Genomic DNA, 24903 nt, shown 5'->3' with positions numbered 1-24903 from the left:
AATCTGAAATGATGTGGGGAAAGGGCAGTTCAGTGGACGGAACTGGAAATGCTGTAAAAATGACGGATCTGTATTTTATCTCCAGGTTGCACAAATGGTTAAGTTACTGGGAACTCCACGTTCCTGGTTTCTTAACAGGGGGATTCATGCACAGGAATATTTCAAGATTGAAGACAACATGCAGGAACATAAGGTACGCCTTCAAATGTCTCAACTCCAATGAACATAACGTGCAAAACATTTTCTGACTGTCATGTAAACACAAACACTTTCCTTCAGAAAGCATTTCCTCCTAAAGTTCTTCATCTTCTTCTTCTTCTTCAGATGCTTGAGGAGGATCCCAGGCCAGGTCTTTATCCCACAGGTCAGGAGCTGAATTGTCTGGATGATCTGAATAAAGTAAGGGATAAAAGTTCCTTGTTTTTTTAAATGATGAACGATGATGTTCTTATGGATCATAAGAATGAGTGACTGATGGTGGCTTTAACCGTTTCTTCCTGAACTAGGTGAACCTGGAGGAAGACAGTGAAAACGAAAGGAGTGACAGGAACCTGTGCACTGATGTGCTGAAGAGGATGTTGGTGATGGACCCTGTGATGAGAATTATACCAGAGATGGTCATTTCTACTTTCATCATGCCGACTCTTCAGCAGAAGACCCTGCATGAAGAAGACCCTGCATGCATCACAAAGGCTTCCATCGACGAGGACCACGGCACTAATGGTGAGAAACAGTCACTTCTACTCCTGAATGACAGCTGAGCATTTGGAGGATGGTGGGAGTTCTAATGTGCTTTTCGTTTGCAGAGACCCAGGGAACATCCATGGAGGAGAAGAGTTTCAGAATGGGGGAAGTTTTAAAAGCCTGTGTGACCATGGATCAGCCTGTTACCCCTCAGATGGACCCCAGTGACATCATCTCCCAACGAGAGTCCAGCAGTCCATCTCCTGTAAGGTCAACAGCAGGTGTGACCCTGGTGCAGCCCGCTCCACCTGAGAGTAGATTCAGTTCGGTGGACGAGGAGAGACAAGACAGGTGAGAAGATTTTCTCTGGTTATGGCAACCATCATCATCACCTTTGAGTGAGGTTTATCAGGTTCTTTCAGATGATAACAGGAATACTTTTCTATCTGTGTTTAGTTTGCAAACCGTCAAACACAAGATGCCAGAATGTTCAGGCATCACAAAGGCTTCCATCCACGAGGACCAAGGCACTAATGGTGAGAAACAGTCACTTCTACTCCTGAATGACAGCTGAGCATTTGGAGGATGGTGGGAGTTCTAATGACCTTTTTGTTTGCAGAGACCCAGGGAACATCCATGGAGGAGGATAAGAAGAAGAAGAAGAAGAAGAAGAAGAAGTGGAAGAAGATGTTCTCACATTTCTTCCGCAGAATGAAGAGCATATTAATACCCTGTGTGACCATGGAGCAGCCTGTTTCTCCTCAGATGGACCCCAGTGACATCTCCCAACGAGAGCCCTGCAGTCCATCTCCTGTAAGGTTACCACCAGGTGTGACCCTGGTGCAGCCTGCTCCACCTGAGAGTCGTTTCAGTTCGGTGGACGAGGAGACATAAAACAAAGGCTTTGTGACCGGGATCCGGGAACGTGGTTCCTCCAGCTCGCTGAATGAAACCTGAGCATTTGGAGGACAGCTCAGGGGATTGTGGGTCACCGTCTGCCTGACTTGGACTCAGTTTACAGCTCCCGAGTCCAGAGGAGGGCCAGAGAGGGGGACCGGAGGGTGTGTTCCAACTATAGAGGGACCACACTCCTCAGCCTCCCCAGTAAGGTCTATTCAGGGGTACTGGAGAGGAGGATCTGCTGGATAGTCTAACCTCAGATCCATGAGGAGCAATGCGGTTTTTGTCCTGGCCGTGGAACTGTGGACCAGCTCTACACCCTCGGCGGGGTCCTTGAGGGTGCATCGGAGTTTGCCCAACCAGTCCACATGTGTTTTGTGGATTTGGAGAAGGCATTCGACCGTGTCCCTCGGGGAGTCCTGTGGGGGGTGCTCCGGGAGTATGGGGTGTCGGACCCCCTGATACGGGGTGTCCGCTCCGTATATGACCGGTGCCAGAGCTTGGTCCGCGTTGCCGGCAATAAGTCGGACCTATTTCCAGTGCGGGTTGGACTCCGTCAGGGCTGCCCCTCTGTTCGTAACTTTTATGGACAGAATTTCTAGGTGCAGCCAGGGCGTTGAGGGGGTTCGGTTTGGTGACCTCAGGATTGGATCGCTGCTTTTTGCAGACGACGTGATCCTGTTGGCTTCATCAGGCCGTGCCCTCCAGCTCTCACTGGATCGGTTCGCAGCCGCAGCGGCCGGGATGAGAATCAGCACCTCCAAATCCGAGGCCATGGTTCTCAGCCGGAAAAGGGTGGAGTGTACCCTCCGGGTCGGGGAGGAGATCCTGCCCCAAGTGGAGGAGTTCAAGTACCTCGGGGTCTTGTTCACGAGTGAGGGAAGGATGGAGCGAGAGATCGACAGACGGATCGGTGCAGCGTCTGCAGTGATGCGGACTCTGCACAGATCCGTCATGGTGAAGAGAGAGCTGAGCCCAAAGGTGAAGCTCTCGATTTAGCGGTCGATCTTCGTTCTCCTACCCTCACCTATGGTCACGAGCTTTGGATAGTGACCGAAAGAACAAGGTCGCAGGTACAAGCGGCTGAAATGAGCTTCCTCCGTAGGGGGGCGGGGCTCTACCTTAGAGATAGGGTGAGAAGCTCAGTTTTAAAAGCCTGGGTGACCATGGATCAGCCTGTTACCCCTCAGATGGACCCCAGTGACATCATCTCCCAACCAGATGTGAGGATAGTGTGTTTGTGAAGCAAGACACCCCCACACTCTTACATATCATTATTGTTATTGTATATTACTGAAGTATTGTTACTAACATTAAAGCCTTTTACTCTGGACTTACTATTGTTAGTCTTCATGGTATGGGTTTGGGGTAAAATGTTGTACTCGAGATATCGACATGCAGGCAATATACATTGACGGTGTATTACCGACATCCGCCACAGCAGGGAGTGTGCTGCGTGGTGAGCACGTCTGACAGCACTGATAGCAGCAACCTACGGGCACGCATAGAGATGCTAGAATGTGGCGCAGGAGGACACCGGCGCATGTAAATATGTTGTCTGTATGTATTTTACAATAAATTCATTCCAAAACACACTGAGTCATTCTTCAAGTGTGCAACACAGAGTCCAGGAGTCCATCTCCTGTAAGGTCAACACCAGGTGTGACCCTGGTGCAGCCCGCTCCACCTGAGAGTAGATTCAGTACGGTGGATGAGGAGAGACAAGACAGGTGAGAAGATTTGGAGGAAGACAATGAAAATGAAAGGAGTGACAGGAACCTGTGCACTGATGTGCTGAAGAGGATGTTGGTGATGGACCCTGTGATGAGGATTATACCGGAGATGGTCATCTCTACTTTCATTATGCCGACTGATAAACCACACCAAAACTACTGCAGATCATCCAAATCGAAGACGCCAGAGTCTTCAGCAGAAGACCCTGAATGCATGACAAAGGCTTCCATCCACGAGGACCAAGGCACTAATGGTGAGAAACAGTCACTTCTACTCCTGAATGACAGCTGAGCATTTGGAGGATGGTGGGAGTTCTAATGACCTTTTCGTTTGCAGAGACCAAAAGGAAACCGGGAATAAATTTATTCCTGCTAGAAGCAGCTCAAGAGGATTCTCAGTCCGTTCTGGAATCATCAGGCAGCAGCAGTTCTGACTGGGGATGGGAGACCTGCTGTTTAAATTAGTTTTTATATATTTTTTTTACCTGTTGAAACAACACAAGATTAGAAAAAATAATAATTGATAGTCCCATTCTTTGTGGAATGTTTATTTCCATGGTTTCTCAAGAGTTTGTATAAAATAAAAGACTTCTAGTCAAATCTGTCCCCTACCTTGTTAAAACTTTGTTAATAATTAGTGTGAGTAATCATTAAACATGATCAGTGTATTTACATATATGAATATCATTAATGATATTAATGATATACAAGTGGAGGAGTTCAAGTACCTCGGGGTCTTGTTCACGAGTGAGGGAAGGATGGAGCGGGAGATCGACAGACGGATCGGTGCAGCGGATCGGTGCACACAGAATGCACATGATTTGGTATTAAATTAGTTTTGACAACAACGCTAGACCACTATGCGCCTATAGAGTCTGACCCCGGTAGCATCATCCAGTAAACTAGCTAGACATTTACGGTAATAAACATTTGATATATTGTATGTTTAACATTAGTAGCTAATTTTACAGAATGCACATGATTTGGTATTAAATTAGTTTTGACAACAACGCTAGACCACTATGCGCCTATAGAGTCTGACCCCGGTAGCATCATCCAGTAAACTAGCTAGACGTTTACGGTAATAAACATTTGATATATTGTATGTTTAACATTAGTAGCTAATTTTACAGAATGCACATGATTTGGTCTTAAATTAGTTTTGACAACAACGATAGACCACTATGCGCCTATAGAGTCTGACCCCGGTAGCATCATCCAGTAAACTAGCTAGACATTTGTCAGAGTTATTGTTTTATTTTCATTGTCTCATTGTAGAGTTTTTAAGATGGAGGAAGCCACGGGGGTTTCTCTAGGAAAAATTCCTTTTGTCTCTAGTTTCATCGAAGGGGGTAGGGATCTACGTAAATACCTGGGAAACACCTACGTTCACCGTGTTAATAAAAGGGCTGAGGGGTCTCTTGGTCGCAGCCGCTGGGCGAGCAAGGTCCTCCTTACCGGCAAAGTATCGAAGCTTGTCTGCCCGATTCATTTTGTGTGCGTTTAATTATTTCTTACACAGTGTGTCAGGGAAAAACCCCGACATAAGTTGGTCCTTCGAAGTGCCGGCGCTCAATATAACCGACGTCTTCGAGCCGCGGTGAGGAAGCTGAACGTGCACGCGCTCCGACGGAGCGAATCTAACGTCCAGTGGAGCAACTTCTTCACTGGCCAGCCTTCCTCTTCCGGTTTGCCGATGGGTGGTTTGACGAGGCCGAACAGCGATCCTGCGCACATTTTAAAGAAGGTAAGACAAACTTGTGTTAAAGTACTGCGGTTGCTTTAACCCGCGCTGGTCGCGCGAATTAGGTTACGCGCGTGCGGGTTCACGTGTATGAGATTTCGCCGTGCTGGGCGCGCATGAATGGTTGCGCGCGTGCGGGTTCACGCGTATGGGTTTCCCGAAGGAATCATTATGACAATGTTTACCTTAAAAATAAGTGAAGATCTTTAGAACTAGTCTGGCCAGAGGGAGATAACGGAAATGATTTTGTGAATCAGATGGTAAGATGTGAAACTCTTCATCACTAACATGCTGAACATCCTTCCTGTCTCTACTCTTCATCACTAACATGCTGAACATCCTTCCTGTCTCTACTCTTCATCACTAACATGCTGAACATCCTTCCTGTCTCTACTCTTCATCACTAACATGCTGAACATCCTTCCTGTCTCTACTCTTCATCACTCTAACATGCTGAACATCCTTCCTGGCTCTACTCTTCATCACTCTAACATGCTGAACATCCTTCCTGTCTCTACTCTTCATCACTCTAACATGCTGAACATCCTTCCTGTCTCTACTCTTCATCACTCTAACATGCTGAACATCCTTCCTGTCTCTGCTCTTCATCACTCTAACATGCTGAACATCCTTCCTGTCTCTACTCTTCATCACTAACATGCTGAACATCCTTCCTGTCTCTACTCTTCATCACTCTAACATGCTGAACATCCTTCCTGTCTCTACTCTTCATCACTCTAACATGCTGGACATCCTTCCTGTCTCTACTCTTCATCACTAACGTGCTGAACATCCTTCCTGTCTCTACTCTTCATCACTCTAACATGCTGAACATCCTTCCTGTCTCTACTCTTCATCACTAACATGCTGAACATCCTTCCTGTCTCTACTCTTCATCACTCTAACATGCTGGACACCCTTCCTGTCTCTACTCTTCATCACTAACATGCTGAACATCCTTCCTGTCTCTACTCTTCATCACTCTAACATGCTGAACATCCTTCCTGTCTCTACTCTTCATCACTAACATGCTGAACATCCTTCCTGTCTCTACTCTTCATCACTCTAACATGCTGAACATCCTTCCTGTCTCTACTCTTCATCACTCTAACATGCTGAACATCCTTCCTGTCTCTACTCTTCATCACTCTAACATGCTGAACATCCTTCCTGTCTCTACTCTTCATCACTAACATGCTGAACATCCTTCCTGCCTCTACTCTTCATCACTAACATGCTGAACATCCTTCCTGTCTCTACTCTTCATCACTAACATGCTGAACATCCTTCCTGTCTCTACTCTTCATCACTCTGACATGCTGAACATCCTTCCTGTCTCTACTCTTCATCACTAACATGCTGAACATCCTTCCTGTCTCTACTCTTCATCACTCTAACATGCTGAACATCCTTCCTGTCTCTACTCTTCATCACTAACATGCTGAACATCCTTCCTGTCTCTACTCTTCATCACTCTAACATGCTGAACATCCTTCCTGTCTCTGCTCTTCATCACTAACATGCTGAACATCCTTCCTGTCTCTACTCTTCATCACTCTAACATGCTGAACATCCTTCCTGTCTCTACTCTTCATCACTAACATGCTGAACATCCTTCCTGTCTCTACTCTTCATCACTCTAACATGCTGAACATCCTTCCTGTCTCTACTCTTCATCACTCTAACATGCTGGACATCCTTCCTGTCTCTACTCTTCATCACTAACGTGCTGAACATCCTTCCTGTCTCTACTCTTCATCACTCTAACATGCTGAACATCCTTCCTGTCTCTACTCTTCATCACTCTAACATGCTGGACATCCTTCCTGTCTCTACTCTTCATCACTAACGTGCTGAACATCCTTCCTGTCTCTACTCTTCATCACTCTAACATGCTGGACATCCTTCCTGTCTCTACTCTTCATCACTAACGTGCTGAACATCCTTCCTGTCTCTACTCTTCATCACTCTAACATGCTGGACACCCTTCCTGTCTCTACTCTTCATCACTAACATGCTGAACATCCTTCCTGTCTCTACTCTTCATCACTCTAACATGCTGAACATCCTTCCTGTCTCTACTCTTCATCACTAACATGCTGAACATCCTTCCTGTCTCTACTCTTCATCACTCTAACATGCTGAACATCCTTCCTGTCTCTACTCTTCATCACTCTAACATGCTGAACATCCTTCCTGTCTCTACTCTTCATCACTCTAACATGCTGAACATCCTTCCTGTCTCTACTCTTCATCACTAACATGCTGAACATCCTTCCTGTCTCTACTCTTCATCACTAACATGCTGGACATCCTTCCTGTCTCTACTCTTCATCACTAACATGCTGAACATCCTTCCTGTCTCTACTCTTCATCACTCTAACATGCTGAACATCCTTCCTGTCTCTACTCTTCATCACTAACATGCTGAACATCCTTCCTGTCTCTACTCTTCATCACTAACATGCTGAACATCCTTCCTGTCTCTACTCTTCATCACTAACATGCTGAACATCCTTCCTGTCTCTACTCTTCATCACTAACATGCTGAACATCCTTCCTGTCTCTACTCTTCATCACTCTAACATGCTGAACATCCTTCCTGTCTCTACTCTTCATCACTCTAACATGCTGAACATCCTTCCTGTCTCTACTCTTCATCACTCTAACATGCTGAACATCCTTCCTGTCTCTACTCTTCATCACTAACATGCTGAACATCCTTCCTGTCTCTACTCTTCATCACTAACATGCTGAACATCCTTCCTGTCTCTACTCTTCATCACTCTGACATGCTGAACATCCTTCCTGTCTCTACTCTTCATCACTAACATGCTGAACATCCTTCCTGTCTCTACTCTTCATCACTCTAACATGCTGAACATCCTTCCTGTCTCTACTCTTCATCACTAACATGCTGAACATCCTTCCTGTCTCTACTCTTCATCACTCTAACATGCTGAACATCCTTCCTGTCTCTACTCTTCATCACTCTAACATGCTGAACATCCTTCCTGTCTCTACTCTTCATCACTCTAACATGCTGAACATCCTTCCTGTCTCTACTCTTCATCACTCTAACATGCTGAACATCCTTCCTGTCTCTACTCTTCATCACTCTAACATGCTGAACATCCTTCCTGTCTCTACTCTTCATCACTCTAACATGCTGAACATCCTTCCTGTCTCTACTCTTCATCACTCTAACATGCTGAACATCCTTCCTGTCTCTACTCTTCATCACTAACATGCTGAACATCCTTCCTGTCTCTACTCTTCATCACTCTAACATGCTGAACATCCTTCCTGTCTCTACTCTTCATCACTCTAACATGCTGAACATCCTTCCTGTCTCTACTCTTCATCACTAACATGCTGAACATCCTTCCTGTCTCTACTCTTCATCACTCTAACATGCTGAACATCCTTCCTGTCTCTACTCTTCATCACTCTAACATGCTGAACATCCTTCCTGTCTCTACTCTTCATCACTCTAACATGCTGAACATCCTTCCTGTCTCTGTCTCTCTGTCTGGTCAGCCTGTACTGATCATTCTCTCCCTCTTTACGATCTTGTTGATTATTGCCCAAGATAAAAAAAAAATATCTTCAAGAAACGTTTGCTTCAAGGAATTTAAATGAAATTAAGTTTTCGGAGTTTGTATTCTAAATTTTTACGCCAATAGTTTCACTTTTACAGCAAATGAATATCAGCTTCAAATATTGGTTATTGGCCTCCTTGACTGCTGTCGGTATGGACACCAGTTCTTTCATGGGCGTGATCATTGTTAGACATGGTGATTCTTTATCACAAGAAAGGATGTCAGATCTCAACCTTTAATGGTGAGACTTCCAAAACGCTCACTGGACATTGTGTTTAAATGCGGATTGTGGATTGGGTTGGAGCGCTAGCATTGCTTTAGGAGCATAATGGTCTGTTCAAGCTTGTCCTGCAGGATTGGACGCGTTGCTCCTGTATGACCAGACGATACCCTACGGTTGGCCAGTCTCTGTAGGGTATCACTGTTCTCATGGAGCATGTCTGGTGATGTCCCTGTGCCCTCTGGTCGCTGTCAGATTGAGCCAGAAAGTTGAAAAGATTGTGTTCTTGTTGAAAACCCATTTAACAGGGTGGTTTTCTGTATCGTTATGACACAATCCTGAGTATCTCCAATGTACGGTGGCCATTTTAGGACATTTCACATTCTGCTTGTCTGTGATGGTCATCATACAGTTGGGGTTAGAATAATGTATCATTTCCAAAGTCAAATTAACAGGTACACATGTGCCTTGTCTGTTCAGGTCTTGTCCTTGAATAGTTAATGATCAAAAAAATGGACTTGAGATTATAGTAGCTCTGCTTGCATATAACCTGGCAGTGCTGAATCAATTCTGAAGCCGACAGGAAAATAACCATACAGCCGTATTACCCTCTGTGAGCTACTCTTAAGTGTCCCTATAACACTCATTTGCTTCTCCATACTACAAATTCCTGTCAGCCCTCCTTGAAATTATTGACACAAAGGCCCGGTTACAGGATCAGCAAACACAAAGAGCTTCACCGTTGTGAAAGATTTTACTGTCCAATCCGAGCCAGGGGGGAGATAAAGGTCGTGCTAGTGTTACAGAAGCAGCCATGTTGTGTCCAGCCAGTCTGCAACAAACGGATGCTGGAATTGTTTGGTGGTGAAATAAGAGGCTTCTTCTCCACTGGATATTGTGTGCAGTTTCATAAGCAAATATTTGACATTAAATTGTATCAAAAGCTTTACATTTGCTTAGCAGTCTTAATAAGTTAAGGAAAAACCTGGATGTGTGAGATGTATGACATTGGTTTTCTTTATATCCCATCAGGTCCAGTAAAACCATGAATCTCTGCTCCAAATGTTTTGCGGGTAAGTCTCTGTCTCATCCACCAGCCTGTCCAAATGTGACAGGTTTACAGCATCCCGGTCCTCTGTCAGCTTCAGATGGACTTCTGGACTTCTTTAAATGATCATAATTGATCATTGAAAATAAATCTTATTTCAGTTATGTTTTGTCACATCATTAATGCCAAATATTTCCCGGTTCTCTTAAAGTGATCCCTGACTGTTTCGACAAATCAGTTCAAAAGTACAAGAATTTACCTTTTACTATGTAAATACATAGACAAAAATATGTAATAATTTCTTATAAGATATAAAATCCATTCTGTTTGGGGGTCGCCAATGTTGTTTTCTTTGCTAGGCATTCTGGGTGTGATGTCAAATAGTTGCAGCACCCAGCTCACTGCTATTGATTAGCATGGCAGTGATCTGTTAGCAGCGATCAGCTCCTCCGTTCAGCCTTCAGAGTCTGAACCACAGCGTCAGCAAAGACATGAGGACAGTGAGGAAGAAGCCAGAGATCAAAATGGAGATGAAAATCGACGGGAGAACTCTAGATTTTACATAGTTCTTGTAATTTTATATCTCACTATTTCAACAAGCCAGATATCGCTTTGGGCTTCGTCTTGGAAATTTTGAAAACATTTTATAGTTACATTTCGCTGATCACTTAATAATGAAAACAATTGTTATCCTTAAAACCTTAACTTGGCAAATAACATTAAAAGCATGGGAGAATATTGGCAGCTAGTTGGTGGATTTGGTTGACAAGTTTCTGTCTTGTTCACAGCCAGGCGATCAGTTGGTATTGATGGTGTTGAATTGCTTCGATGTGTTCACCCCGTGGAACAGCAGTGCTTGAGGTGTGGTTGACACGCATTCACTGCCTTGAGTGGTTGACCAGTAAAATCTGCATGTATTTGTTAATGGAAAGGCCTGCATTTTTGTATGCTTATGACATAGTACAGTACATCTCTGATGTCACTGATCACACATAAATAGGAAACAGTTCCACCTGTTTCATTTGAAGCTTCTGTTTGGCATCTAGAGCTACTCTCACAGAGACTGCTAGGTGTGCCAACTGATTCCAGTCATGAATGCTAACAATGCGAAAAGGTAATGCTAGGAACGTTGCAGAAAACTCAAATTTCATAATTATATTTTCACCATTGAGCAGAAAATAGTGAGTTCGACCAGGCATGGACAAACTATGGCCCAGGGGCCATATGTGGCCCATTAAGTTTTTTAATCCGGCCTGGCGAATTTGAAGAAATTATATTGATAAACCTTGTTAATGTTTTATTTTCCCTGCATTTCTCACGTTTTCCTACTAGATGGTGCACTGTATATACATTGACCTTTATTGAGGTGTGGCATATTACACCGCACTTGTGCTTTACTCTTTGACCCCGCTGCCCTTCTGTAAAGATGAGCGGACCTAAGAAAAGGAAAGTGGACAGAGAATGTTGTGTTTAATAAGTGGACACCTGATCGAGATAAATCCCTATCATGTTATTAATCACCAAACACACCGGTAATGAAATCAGGCTTGACACCAGTTACTTTTCTCTAGCGGCCACACGGACCGTCTTGGCCCTCTGCCATCGTATTCTCCCCCCGACTTCCTGTTTCGAGGCCTTTATTTACAAAGTTTAAGCTTCGCCCCTTGACTAGTGACATCATAATAACATCGCTGTCCACCAGATGGGGCTGTTCCTTCCAATAACAGTTAAGAGCGGATGGAAATATTAAATTATTCTATCAACACCTAAATATTTTTTTCACAGATCAACTGCTGTCCACCTGATATGCCCATAGGCTATTAAAGAATACAATGGCTACAATAGGCCCAAAGCATGCTAACAATGCTAGCGAGCAGTCAACGAAAAAAGAGCGGGAGGCTACTGCTCAGAGGTTGGCAGTTGACATCAACAAAGCCAGCCACAGATCCAGGTTAACATACCAACACCTCAGATCCATCCTGAGTATCTCCACAACCAAACTCACTCCAGACTTTGATGCGCTGGCTAAAAAGCGAGACCAACAAAACTATTCCGACTAAAACTGAAAAAATGCATTTCAAAAATAATTAGTTCAATAAGCCGTACATCTTGCTTATAATTTCTGTTAAGTGGTGCACATAAATGGTGCGCAGGTGCACATACCTTCTCAAAAATAAAAAATGCACACCAGATCAAATATAACGTGCTCTGTTCCGCTCTGCATTATTTTTGGGGGTTCATGCACTGGTGGCAGACTATGCAGTGTTGATGCTCCAATCACAATTTTGTTGCTGTTCTGAGACGATGACAATAAATCTTGAATCTTGAATCACCGCTTACGAAACGAACCAGGGTTCAATTGAAAACAAGCTGATCAATCAGAGATTGCAGACCCTCGCCTCCAAGTGCCCTATCTCGCAATGTTAAAGAATCCTTTGTCTGTTTGTCTGTCCGAGCGCATAACTCAAAAACTAGTAACTCAATCGACTTGAATTTTTTACACAAGCAAGGTTCTGTCCGTGGCTCGGTCCTCCCCGAGAATGGCGTTGATCCGGATCTGGATCCAGATTCTAGAATTATTTTTACATCAGGAATTGTGCCTGTGCTGTAAACTGCCACTTTAAGAGGGAGGGACACGAATGGCATGATGGGAAAAAGAGTCCAGAAGGTGTCTTGTAGTACGTGCCAGAGCAGCAAGCTAGAGCAGGTTTGGCCCCTCTGATCCGGAAGCCCTGTTTACTGTCTCACACGATCCAATAGTCTTTTGGAGGCGGGGTCTGCAGTCTCTGTCTTTCTAGTTATATTATGGTTTATGCTTGGCTGTGCATTTTTTCCCAGGGTTGTCAGGTCTGGATCAGTCTCAACTGAAGGCCCATTGGTAAAGATGCACAGTACTGTCATTTTAAAGGCAGAGTATTCTAAAAGAATCTGGCACACAAGCAGCTGTGGACTGACACCAGTAATGATGTCAATGACGTACTGGAAGGTACTTGAATGTAATTACCACTTTTAGTCTCGCTATGTCACATAAATGACCAGCTCTGATTGGGGAGCACGGTGGCGGAGTGGTTCGTGCTGTCACCTCACAACAAGAAGGTACCAGGTTTGAATCATGTCCGTGCTGAGTTTGTATGTTCATGGGTTTCCTCCGAGTTCTCCCGTTTCCTCCCACCACCAAAAACATGCGTTTTATGTAAATTGCCCATAGTGTATCAGTGTGTGTGTGGGTGGTTGTCTGTCTGAGCGTGGCCCCACGTTGCGCTGGCGACACATTCAGGGTGTACCCAGCCTACTCCCGTGACCCGCAAAGCAGAAGAAAACGAGTGAATGCCAGAAACATGCAATACTGTAAAACTATAAAGTCCTAAGTTTGAAATGACAGTAACATTGATTTGGAGGCATACTGCCCAGCCATGGTAGAGACCTAGAGATTAGAGGCATGCATTCCAACAATTAATACTGTTTAATATAAACATGAAATGTTTCCAACTATTCTAGCAGGATGGGTTGAGGGAGCACTGCAGCCCTGTCGGTGAGTATGGCAGAAAGGCCTGGCCTCAGTTCAGCCTCACAGACGGCGCGAATGCTCGGAATAGACTCGATGCACACGAGTATAGAGGCTGAGCGCAAGTGGGTTAGTCTGCATGTGGAGGAAAAGCTCAAATCTGGGTTGCCCTCCCTTGCGTCCCCTGGAGGGTATAAAACAGTGGATCAATACCAACCAGTGTCCTACAGAGAGGTTCCAAGTGCAGCACAATAGTCTGAGGCGATCGGGTCTTTTACCAAATCATTTTTCAGCTGGCAAAGTTGAGGGAATATTTAAAAATTAATCACTTGGGTGCATTTATTATTTGAAAATCTTGAAGGAGGTGAAATCAAGTCATGACAATTTAAAGGTACCCAAGCAGACAAAAAAAGAGTCCAAATGCAAAGATGTGTATATATGTATTTCTTTTTGGCACAACTATGAGGGTAAGTTGCAACCAGGACGTTTAGGCCATATGGAGTGACTTGAATGATTGATCTGAACGGTTTCATTTGATGAATCGGATCATTACTTAAGCTCTTATTCAAAATTTGCCTAATGCATGTGTGCAAGTTAAGTTGGTTCCATACTAAGTGTTCCATGTGTTTGTATTGAGTACCTATATCATGTGATTGGGTTCATGGACACCTCTGCTCTACACAGAACGTTTGTTTTGAGTTTCTGTGTTTGTTCTCTTCGTGTATCTCTCCATTTCCTGTCCTGAACACGCATTTCTTCCTACTTCATTATTTTTTGTCATTGACCACAGACATCCAGAAGAAGCAGCCAGGGGAGGACTGCACCTCCACGCCAATCCAGATCACTGGGAGTAGCCAATCGCCAGTTTTCAGTAGCGAGACGAGCAGTAGCCTAGCGCCACCCTCGAGCTCCGAGCAGCCGTTAACCGAAGAGCCTTCGCCCATCTTTCCCAACACAAGGGAAGGTAAGGTTGTCCAACCGGCGACCTCCACGTCAAGAAAAAAGAAACATGTTGAAGATTGGAAGGATGTTCTTTGTCTTTAAATGTAGTGGTGAAGTACAGAGGGGGATAGAGAGCCAGGTGCCAAAGTACCGACAGCACAGTCTCTAAAACGTTCAACAATGCCATCAAGGAACCATGGGTGCATTGCAGAATTCAGGAAGTAATTTCATACTGCAATACTCCGATGGTTGGTGAGCAGCCACAACAAATAGAATCACCATACACAAGGTACACATGGTTCAACTGGCACTCAATGCCCGAGTGAAATCAGCTGCTGGTTCAGACTGGAAAGCCCGGTTTGTTGCTAGAGCAGGGGTGGGCAAACTTTTTGACGTGCGGGCCACATTGGGTTTGAAATTTTGACAGAGGGGCCGGGCCAGGAGCATTTGGATGAGTGTTTAGATATACTAAAGCGCTGCGTGTCGTGTGCAAACCTCATAGCACAGTAAACACACACAGATAAATGTACAACCCGATTTACTAACAGTGTGTACGAAGAACTGCGTCTTTCAAATGTGCAAAATAGCCCTAATCCAGGTAGTACGTTTGTCTCAATGAATATGCAAGATGCAGCATTTACACATATTTTGGCACAACGGTGTGAGGAGAAATGTAAATAGATTAAAATAGCAATGACATTGTGATCTGTCAAACCTGGTGATTGCATCTGTTTTTAATAAATTTTACTTGAACACGTAAATAAAGCAACATTTATTGAAAAAAGATGATCACTTTCAACATTCAAAACATATCAAAACACGAAATACTAAATCTCAATCATTTCTGCTGCACTCATTGTTGTTCCACTGCTGTGCATAAATACGCACTTCATTAGAAGAACGGGATTTATTGATCATGACGCTGGACGTCTGCTCACACACGTAGGTCGAGCCAAACAACAGCATATTCTGTGCCGTCCTCCGGAGGTTTGGAAACGTTGCTTCGTTAAGTGAGACATAAAAGTCATTCAGGTTAAGAGACTTGAACTTATCCTGCAGATCCTGCGGTGCGGTTTCAAGGTCTTGTGACGGGACGGGACACCAGCTGAAGTGATGCGTCAATTTTCTTTAAATCAGAGAAGCGACGGCAGGACTCTGTGCAGGAGCCACCCGCAACGGCTTCTTGGCATATCAGACATGCAGCCGTAGATCGGATTTCGGTGAAAAGAAATCTTGTTGTGCGCTCTTTATTAAACACTCGGCCCTCACCGTCTACTTTGCTTTTCTTCGGTCCGCTCATTTCTACAGACGGGGTCAGAGAGTAATGGGGAAAAAGAAACTAATGCAGAGTAATTCGCTACACTCCACCGCGGTTGTCAGTGCGCCATCTGCTGGTGAAACACGGGTATTGCAGGGACAAAATGAAAGTTATGATTTTGAATTTTTTGGTAATTGGACAAGTTCGGCGGGCCGTATTGAAAAGCATAACGGGCCGTATACGGCCCGCGGGCCGTGGTTTGCCCATGTCTGTGCTAGAGTGTGGGCTCGTAGTCTGTTTGACTTCTACAACTGTTGCTTTATACAAGCAGCTGCCAGGCTTCTCTACGTGGGCAGGGGAAGTCAGTCATCGAACAAGCATCTAGAGAGTTATCTCATGATGCTTTCAGTCTAATGGCGTCCTCACTGGTGGATTGCAATGATTGTTTGGCTCCTGAGTCATTGTTTCTACAGCGAAAAAGGACAAGCCTCAAGTTCCATTCAGTAAAAGTCTAAGACTCCTGATGTATGTGAAGTCACCCATTTTGGCTGAGCGGTTTAACTTGGAAGTTGTCTTCCATGTTCATTGAGACTCATCTTTACAAATCCTGTCTTGCATCTCTTTATTCTCCACCTGCAGGCGTGTCGTCCACAGAAACGGCCCAAGGCACACTCTGCACCCCCACAAAACGCCCCCGAGAATCGGGTACGCTCGTTCTCCTGTTCCGGCCCGTAGCTCTATATCCTGCCCCACTTGAAGCGCTAACTTTCAACCCTGCTGATTATTTTCAGCATCGGGCTCTGAGAGCGAGGAAACGCCAGAGAAACGGCCACGAACGGACGACAAGGAGGGCGGCGGCGAGGAGGCCCGCGGGCTGCCGAAGCAGAAGAACCGCCGGCGCTGCTACCGCTGCCAAACCAAGTTAGAGCTGGTGCAGCAGGAACTGGGCTCCTGCCGCTGTGGTGAGGCTTTGTCATCGTCAAATACGGCACTGACCTCCATCTTCACGAGACCGCTGCAGTTCTTTTCTTCAGCATAATTCACTTTTGGCTTCGTTCATTGCTTAATCTTCAACTTGAATATGAAACGTATCGCAAAAGGTTCTGCGAGACCGGTAAGAAAATGTTTTCCATGCTGTGTTTGGCCAGGTGATGGCCAAACGGTTTCTCTGTAGGAAGTGGGAATCCATCAAACCATTTTCTGTTTCCACCCAGGCTACGTGTTCTGCATGCTTCACCGTCTGCCCGAGCAGCACGACTGTCTGTTCGACCATCTGGGCCGTGGTCGCGAGGAGGCCATCCTCAAGATGGTGAAGCTGGACCGCAAGGTGGGCCGCTCGTGCCAGCGCATCGGAGAGGAGTGCTCCTGATTGGCCAGCCATCCTGATAGAGATGAGGCACTTACAAAGAGGAAGAGGTTGTGGAAGGAGAGCTCGAGGAATGACAAATGGGGTGATGGGGGGGGGGGGGGGTGGTGGAAGTAGAGGAAGAGGAGAGGAAGCCTGATCGTAACATCCTTCATCTGACCTGACAATTCTGGACCTGAGCTCGACGTCGCCCTGATAATGTCCTGTTCGGACTCGCTTCTGCTCGAGGCTGATCGGGGGCCCAGAGAGGGGCCGCTAGTTGTTGTGCGGGGGCCGCGTTCAGTATCAGCATGTTCACACACACAGCCTTAACCCAACCTCCAGTCGTCAGAGGGACACCACGAAGATGAACCCAGCTAATCGTACGTCACGCACAGCTCTGCTGTTCCTCGCCACGGGTCCCTCCCCTGCGCTCGTCTTCTCTTCAGTACAGGAAGTCCTGGAAGAGAAACTGTTGTAGTATTTGGTAGGATTGTCCTCCAACAAGGGTTTTTTTTTGTTTTGGACGTTTTCCCAGTTCTTGGTCACGGGTGAGGTTTCTGTCTATCCCACGACCACTCCTCAGGTCATCATCGCGGGGTTGGAGTATCAAACCTAGAACCCCGCCTCCTCCTGTTTTTCCTTCACCAACATTTAGGTCCCTGTGCAGCATCGCCAACGGCGTTTTACCCATGCACGGTGCTTGCAGCAGTGTTCGTACACGTGTGGTCAGGTGAGGCACTCCAAGGATGCTGATGGTTTTTTTGTTTTGTTGGTGGTTAGTTCTGTTTCTACTGCTCTACCATCGTTTCATAGTGAACAATCCAGCCAATCCTTGCCTCTGCTCACATGGGTTGTTGACCAAAAAGAAACTAGGGAAGTAAGTAGTACACTAATGGCAAGAGTCACTTGGATGAATCCTCTGTAGCAGATCCTCTTCTCCTTCTTTCCCTCCCCTTTTTTCAATATACCGAGTAGTACTGTTTTGCATTAAGGGGAATACAACTGAATATTTGCTTCCAAATGAAGAGTTGTTCTCCAAAATGCCATGTATTTATGCTAAAAACTGACCCCGAGTTCATCACTAGTTGTAGACGAACAATAAAGAATGCTAAACTGAATTCAGAAATTACATTCTACCCTGAAAACTGTTCCGTAACTTATTTCTGATTTTGTACTTCCTGGGTGGGATTAGATTGAATTTTCACGTCGGGGATGTCCACATGATTTTGGCTCCACTCATTTCTCCCAGTGAGCTTTCACTAAATTAAAGGGAGGAGGGTTCATCCTGCCCTAAATAGTGATATCACATTGATGCACAGGACAACGAAAAGTTGGTTTAAACCTCTCCAGGTAACCGGCCTGGTTACCATGGAGACCAGGATTACAGCCACTCGGTGGTTTAGTGAGCTCAACTCGCCGATCAACCGTGATTTCGCTTGTTCCCTTTTTGTTCATTGACCTTTTTAAAATCATAAGGGTGATTGTACCCAAACGTCTCCTGCCTGGCCTCTTGTGTGTTTCTGCTTGGCTGGTTCTAATTCTGATATTTGTTTTGGAGTGCTAATCAGAAATGGAAGAAACAATTCCTTCTGTACCTTTTTAGAGAAAGAAAAAATATTTAATCTTATCAGTTTGAGTTACTTACACCCTAGCATAGAGTTGCATATCTTTAGTTAGATGTATAAAGATAAGCGAGAACAATATTCTGCCCTATTTTCTCTAATTATTTTGTGTTCCATTTTCTGCTGAGGAAAATAAAACTGGATTTGAGGATGTGTGTTAGTCTGTTTCCTTTGCCCCCGTTATCCTGGTGTTCGGTGTGAATGAGCCGTGAACAGAAAACGGTTTAATCCAGCTCATTGTTACCAGCTTCAACGTCGAGCAGATTTTAAGTTTGTATCGATATTTTGGTTGCAGCGGTTTTGGGTTAAAGTTAATTCCATTTTGAGATTACTGATAATACATTAATGTACTGCATTGGAATAATTAAGTATGAGTTCACTGACTGTTTGAGGAGGATACTTATGGGATTGAAGGCTCTTTGGAAGGTGTGGAATGAGCGGTCATGGTTGAGGGATCCGTCTGGACTCTGGAGAGAGGTAAGACTATGGTCTAACAATAACGATGCCGAGTAATACAAACCCCACTGATACGCTCGAAGTCGGGTGCTAATAATGAGCTAATTAGTCAATTAAACGCAAAGTTTGAATAGGCATCATCACCACGGAGGTTTGGATTGCCGTTAACAGTGGCGTTATTCGTGGGTGAAAAGTGAGTAAATGTCTTTGATGGTGTGAATGGGTAGGAATTACCACCCCAGTGAATGCTCGCTTAGATGTTAAAGCTTTGATCTTTGATCTTTGAACTTGTTATGTAATGAATCCATCTTCAATGGTCACCAGACATCAAAGCATAAGAGAGAAATCTATAAATTGCACGCCAGAGCCTGGATGCAGGAGTGGCACGATGAATCAATACGTGGACAGCGATGGTTTGTATTTCTACAAGGATAAAGAAACTCGCCAGATTCTAACTGTCATACAGAGAGATGATGAGAACAGCTATGACAATGAGGTAGGCCTTGTTCATTTTGATGCTCACATTCTTTAAGGTCCCATAAAAACTCACTTTTCCCATGTTTCTGCACTATTCTGGTGATTTTGGGTCATTATCAACCCCAAAACAGCTGATGGTTATCTGGATGATTGACAGGATGTTTATCCAGTCAATCATTTGAAGTTTGTGTAGTCAGTAATCAACTACTAAAATATGTCTGGAAGAAATTATTGTGACGTTTAGTTTTTTTTCAGCTTATTGTTTGTTTTGAGCAGAAGAAAATTGTATTAATACCTTTTTGTGTATGAAAAACCATAATTCGGCAAAAAATGAATAAATATGTCCAAAAGAAAACACCAAATGCCATGTACACAAGAAATAACTAATAATTATAATTAACTTGTGGAAAAAGGGTAGAATAATATACCTTTAATATTCAGTGTTATTCAGTACAGATTATTAATACATTTCCAAAGTGATTGATTCCCTTCTATTGACCTGCAGGTTATTATCCTGGAAGAGCTTATGTGGCGAAACTTTGACGAATTTAATATTGTCAAGTTTTACGGCTGCGCTCCTCATGCACCGCTGCTGACACTGGTATTCGAGACACTAGACTTTAACCTCGAAGACTTTGTCAAGATGGTCGTAGTGACCCTGATTCACATCAGAGACATCTTCCAACAGGTATGGCAAAGTGACAAAGATACGTCACATTTAAACCACGAAAAGTAGAACTAACGCTAGCATTTCTTCTTCAGATTGCCGTGACATTGTCTATGCTGAAGAAGGTCGGGGTGAGCTATGACGTATCACCCAAAAATATCTTTGTGGTAGATCCATTTGCCAAACCTGTCAGAGTCAAGCTGGCAGACTTCAGTTCGGCTCAGCTGTATTGGGAGAAAGAGAACAGTCCAGAGACGTAAGTCTGTCTTAGTTTCCGTCTGACCGGCTCTCAAAGCCAGATTGTTGCCTATCTGCTCCTTTTATACGAGTCTCACCCCCCCTTGTCTGTATCGTAGCGCCAGCTCCATCAGCTGCAGGTTTTCACTCTGATCTATTTGGCTATTTCTTAGCGATGCAAGCCAGTAAATTTTACTTTTACTGTTACTGTCGGAGCAAAAAAAAATCTCTATTAATTTTTCATTTCATATCATTTACATGTTTGATTTTTTTCTCTGCATCAAATTCTGATGTTTCCAACAATTTTCATATTCCATCAGTTTTTAATGTCTCATATTAGCTTAGACCCTTTCAGCTGCATTTCTTCACAGATGGGTTTTCTAGTTATAATACATGGATTTAATCAACCTTGGTGTGGGGGGGGACGTCACCATGGATGATCTGGACTAAGCGATGGGGAGGCCTTGGTGCTTTTGATGTTTTCATGCGCTAATGGGGGGGCGGGGGGAGGTTTGTCGTGGAGATTTGTGCTCTGTTCAGGGAACCGAGTTGATCTTTAAAATTTTTCTTCCATATGTAGGTGTCCAGAAAGAAGAATGCTGTCTGTGGACAAAGTTGTGAAATTCTTACTTGACAATTGTCAAGAATATCGACTGTGGGTAAGTCATCCACTGTTTATCTCCTACAGACTCTCAATCTTGTGCCCCCCCATATATATTTTACATCAAAATAAGGTTAATAAGTTAACTTTTTAATGGCGTACTACAGTATAAACAGGAAGTTAAGCCACTTTCCATGCCGTAACATCCTGTTTATACTGTAGTACAATGAAAAGACAAACAGTGAATCTCTTCTATGCTTCCATGCCTGTAAGGCAAAGCAAACTCTTCACACATGCAGCAGTGGCTGGTCACTCCTTCAGGGCCTCGCTGAAACATTCCTGCAATTATCTGTTTTTTAACTGTAGGAATCTCTTGAAATAAGTGGTAAACTTTATAGTGTAGAATAGATGTTGGTTTTGCCAATTTAACAGGCAGTTGATAAATGTAAAGTTAAATATCCAGGTTAACAGTCGTTAGGAATGCAATCACATTCCTAATTCTGGCAAACCTTTACACCGGATGTCCAGAGTAAAAGGCTTTAATGTTAGCTTTGGGGGTGACAAATGGAGATAATGTCATATTTACTGGTTTTGTGCTTCTTCTTCACACATATAAAGTCCAATTAATATAAGATGTTTGCTGCAATAACAATTCTGACTGATGATCCTTGCTTCCTGAACTAGATGGATTCCAAAGGAAACGATCCCAAGGTTGACCAGTTGGTCGGGTTTCTGTTGACCTTAACAGATCCGACTAACAATTTGACGCTTTTTGAATCCTTCGCAAGTTCAGAGCTTGATTATGAAGGCCCATGGTTTCATGAGTACCTTTACAAGTTCCCGCACCACGCAAATAACACCTTAAAATATGAGATGATGTACCAGCTGGGAAGCGGCTCCTTCGCAGAAGTACGGAAATGCATGGATGGTGATACTGGAGAGTCTGTGGCGGTGAAACGACCCCTGGATCATTCCAATTGTGACATGGAGGTAGGTGGACGCTTGTTGAGTTTACTGCTGTCATTTTGTTAGTTTAGTCAAACTACTGATTTTATAATTAGAAGTGTATAAACAGATCCCCTTTAGGTTAATGTCAGTCACTGACACAATAATAGTTTGCATTGCATGTGTGTGTATTGAGAACGCTAACGGTAATAGTACACGCATTAACATGAACAGGGTAATAGTACATGCATTAACACTAACACAATAATAGTACATGCATTAACACTAACACAATAATAGTACATGCATTAATACTAACATGTAATAGTACATGCAGTAACACTAGCACGGTAATAGAACAAGCATTAGCAACGATGTATGTTTGCATTAGCAGCACAATAATAGAGTCACAGATTAATTGTCTGTCAGGAACTAAGCACATCTAATTTTCATGTTTTTCCAAGGTTGATATTTTGGAAGAGTTGATGGCTGTGAAGGCGGACCAGCGGAACATTGTGAAATATTATGGCTGGCTCAACTTCACGATTGGAAAGGCACCGGTGTTAGAGGTGCTGGACAAGAACCTCGGGGTCTTTATGTCTGAAAATAGAAAGCCAATGGCTCCCAGTGACGTCAGAGCCATAATTGAACAGGTAAGTTCCATACGATGGAGAGCAGCAACCTCACACTGACGGTTCTAACCTGAAAGAAACTCAAACACATTCCTCCCTGTGGTCTGCAGATGGCCGAAGCATTGTGGGTACTCGAGGAACAGAGAATAATCCACACGAACATCAAGCCAGATAAGATCATGCTGGTAGACCGAGAGAGACCCTTCCGTGTCAAGCTGATAGACTTTGGCTTGGCAATGCGCGAGTCTGAAGGAGAGCATGGCATGACGATTCAAACTCGTTGTTTCAGGTAAAGTCTATTCAATTATGATTAAAATACTGTGTAAATGGGTAGATTCCAGATTTATCACAAAGAAACAGGTGTGGACCTCCTGTCCATACATGCTTGTTATTTAACTTTGGATTTGTACCTTTTCAATATTTATGCGTGACGTACACATTGCTTTTTTTTCTACATTTAGGGCTCCAGAAGTGTTTATCGGCATTAAACCTACAGTGGCCGTTGATATGTGGTCCCTGGGCTGTGTGATGGCCTGCATGCTCTTGGGTGAACCGCTGTTTCGTGGGAGCTCAGATAGAGCCGTGGTAAGTTATCTGTAGGTAATCAGCCTTCTTGTTTGTTGTTCAGTCAGGTCAGCTTTCTGAAGAGTCCCGGTCCAGCACCGGACGGGCTTGTCCCTACTTAATTATAGCTGCTGGAAACAAAAGCTTTATCGAGCTGCTAAGATCACACCACATTTCAGTGTCTTGAAATATTGCTTTTTCTGACTTTGTGAAAGTCCTCAACTTCACTTCTAATAAATACCAATCTGAAATGATGTGGGGAAAGGGCAGTTCAGTGGACGGAACTGGAAATGCTGTAAAAATGACGGATCTGTATTTTATCTCCAGGTTGCACAAATGGTTAAGTTACTGGGAACTCCACGTTCCTGGTTTCTTAACAGGGGGATTCATGCACAGGAATATTTCAAGATTGAAGACAACATGCAGGAACATAAGGTACGCCTTCAAATGTCTCAACTCCAATGAACATAACGTGCAAAACATTTTCTGACTGTCATGTAAACACAAACACTTTCCTTCAGAAAGCATTTCCTCCTAAAGTTCTTCATCTTCTTCTTCTTCTTCAGATGCTTGAGGAGGATCCCAGGCCAGGTCTTTATCCCACAGGTCAGGAGCTGAATTGTCTGGATGATCTGAATAAAGTAAGGGATAAAAGTTCCTTGTTTTTTTAAATGATGAACGATGATGTTCTTATGGATCATAAGAATGAGTGACTGATGGTGGCTTTAACCGTTTCTTCCTGAACTAGGTGAACCTGGAGGAAGACAGTGAAAACGAAAGGAGTGACAGGAACCTGTGCACTGATGTGCTGAAGAGGATGTTGGTGATGGACCCTGTGATGAGAATTATACCAGAGATGGTCATTTCTACTTTCATCATGCCGACTCTTCAGCAGAAGACCCTGCATGAAGAAGACCCTGCATGCATCACAAAGGCTTCCATCGACGAGGACCAAGGCACTAATGGTGAGAAACAGTCACTTCTACTCCTGAATGACAGCTGAGCATTTGGAGGATGGTGGGAGTTCTAATGTGCTTTTCGTTTGCAGAGACCCAGGGAACATCCATGGAGGAGAAGAGTTTCAGAATGGGGGAAGTTTTAAAAGCCTGTGTGACCATGGATCAGCCTGTTACCCCTCAGATGGACCCCAGTCACATCATCTCCCAACGAGAGTCCAGCAGTCCATCTCCTGTAAGGTCAACAGCAGGTGTGACCCTGGTGCAGCCCGCTCCACCTGAGAGTAGATTCAGTTCGGTGGACGAGGAGAGACAAGACAGGTGAGAAGATTTTCTCTGGTTATGGCAACCATCATCATCACCTTTGAGTGAGGTTTATCAGGTTCTTTCAGATGATAACAGGAATACTTTTCTATCTGTGTTTAGTTTGCAAACCGTCAAACACAAGATGCCAGAATGTTCAGGCATCACAAAGGCTTCCATCCACGAGGACCAAGTCACTAATGGTGAGAAACAGTCACTTCTACTCCTGAATGACAGCTTAGCATTTGGAGGATGGTGGGAGTTCTAATGACCTTTTTGTTTGCAGAGACCCAGGGAACATCCATGGAGGAGGATAAGAAGAAGAAGAAGAAGAAGAAGAAGAAGTGGAAGAAGATGTTCTCACATTTCTTCCGCAGAATGAAGAGCATATTAATACCCTGTGTGACCATGGAGCAGCCTGTTTCTCCTCAGATGGACCCCAGTGACATCTCCCAACGA

General features: G+C 44.2%; 1 protein-coding gene across 1 annotated transcript; it reads left to right on the top strand.

Annotated features, from left to right (window-relative positions):
- Nucleotides 1-2328: 2328 nt before the first annotated feature.
- Nucleotides 2329-17082, top strand: LOC137913726 (AN1-type zinc finger protein 3-like). The gene is made up of 8 exons (XM_068757359.1): nucleotides 2329-2458; nucleotides 3245-3314; nucleotides 9916-9956; nucleotides 14227-14400; nucleotides 15915-15917; nucleotides 16276-16341; nucleotides 16428-16598; nucleotides 16851-17082. The coding sequence occupies exons 1-8, from the start codon at nucleotides 2329-2331 to the stop codon at nucleotides 17003-17005; spliced, it is 810 nt and encodes a 269-aa protein (XP_068613460.1). The 3' UTR covers nucleotides 17006-17082.
- The last annotated feature ends 7821 nt before the right edge of the window (nucleotides 17083-24903 follow it).

This window comes from Brachionichthys hirsutus, unplaced genomic scaffold (assembly GCF_040956055.1).
Source record: "Brachionichthys hirsutus isolate HB-005 unplaced genomic scaffold, CSIRO-AGI_Bhir_v1 contig_389, whole genome shotgun sequence".
Taxonomy (NCBI): domain Eukaryota; kingdom Metazoa; phylum Chordata; class Actinopteri; order Lophiiformes; family Brachionichthyidae; genus Brachionichthys; species Brachionichthys hirsutus.
Note: the sequence above shows the minus strand (reverse complement) of the source record. Positions and strands in the feature narration are given on the sequence as shown.

What these genes read in the sequence shown, in the direction of transcription:
- LOC137913726 (XM_068757359.1), top strand. Translation starts at nt 2,329, where the DNA reads ATGAGAATCAGCACCTCCAAATCCGAGGCCATGGTTCTCAGCCGGAAA. An exon ending in CTGCTCCAAATGTTTTGCGG is followed by an intron (nt 9,957 to 14,226) that starts GTAAGTCTCTGT and finishes CATTGACCACAG; the next exon opens with ACATCCAGAAGAAGCAGCCA. An exon ending in AAAACGCCCCCGAGAATCGG is followed by an intron (nt 16,342 to 16,427) that starts GTACGCTCGTTC and finishes GATTATTTTCAG; the next exon opens with CATCGGGCTCTGAGAGCGAG.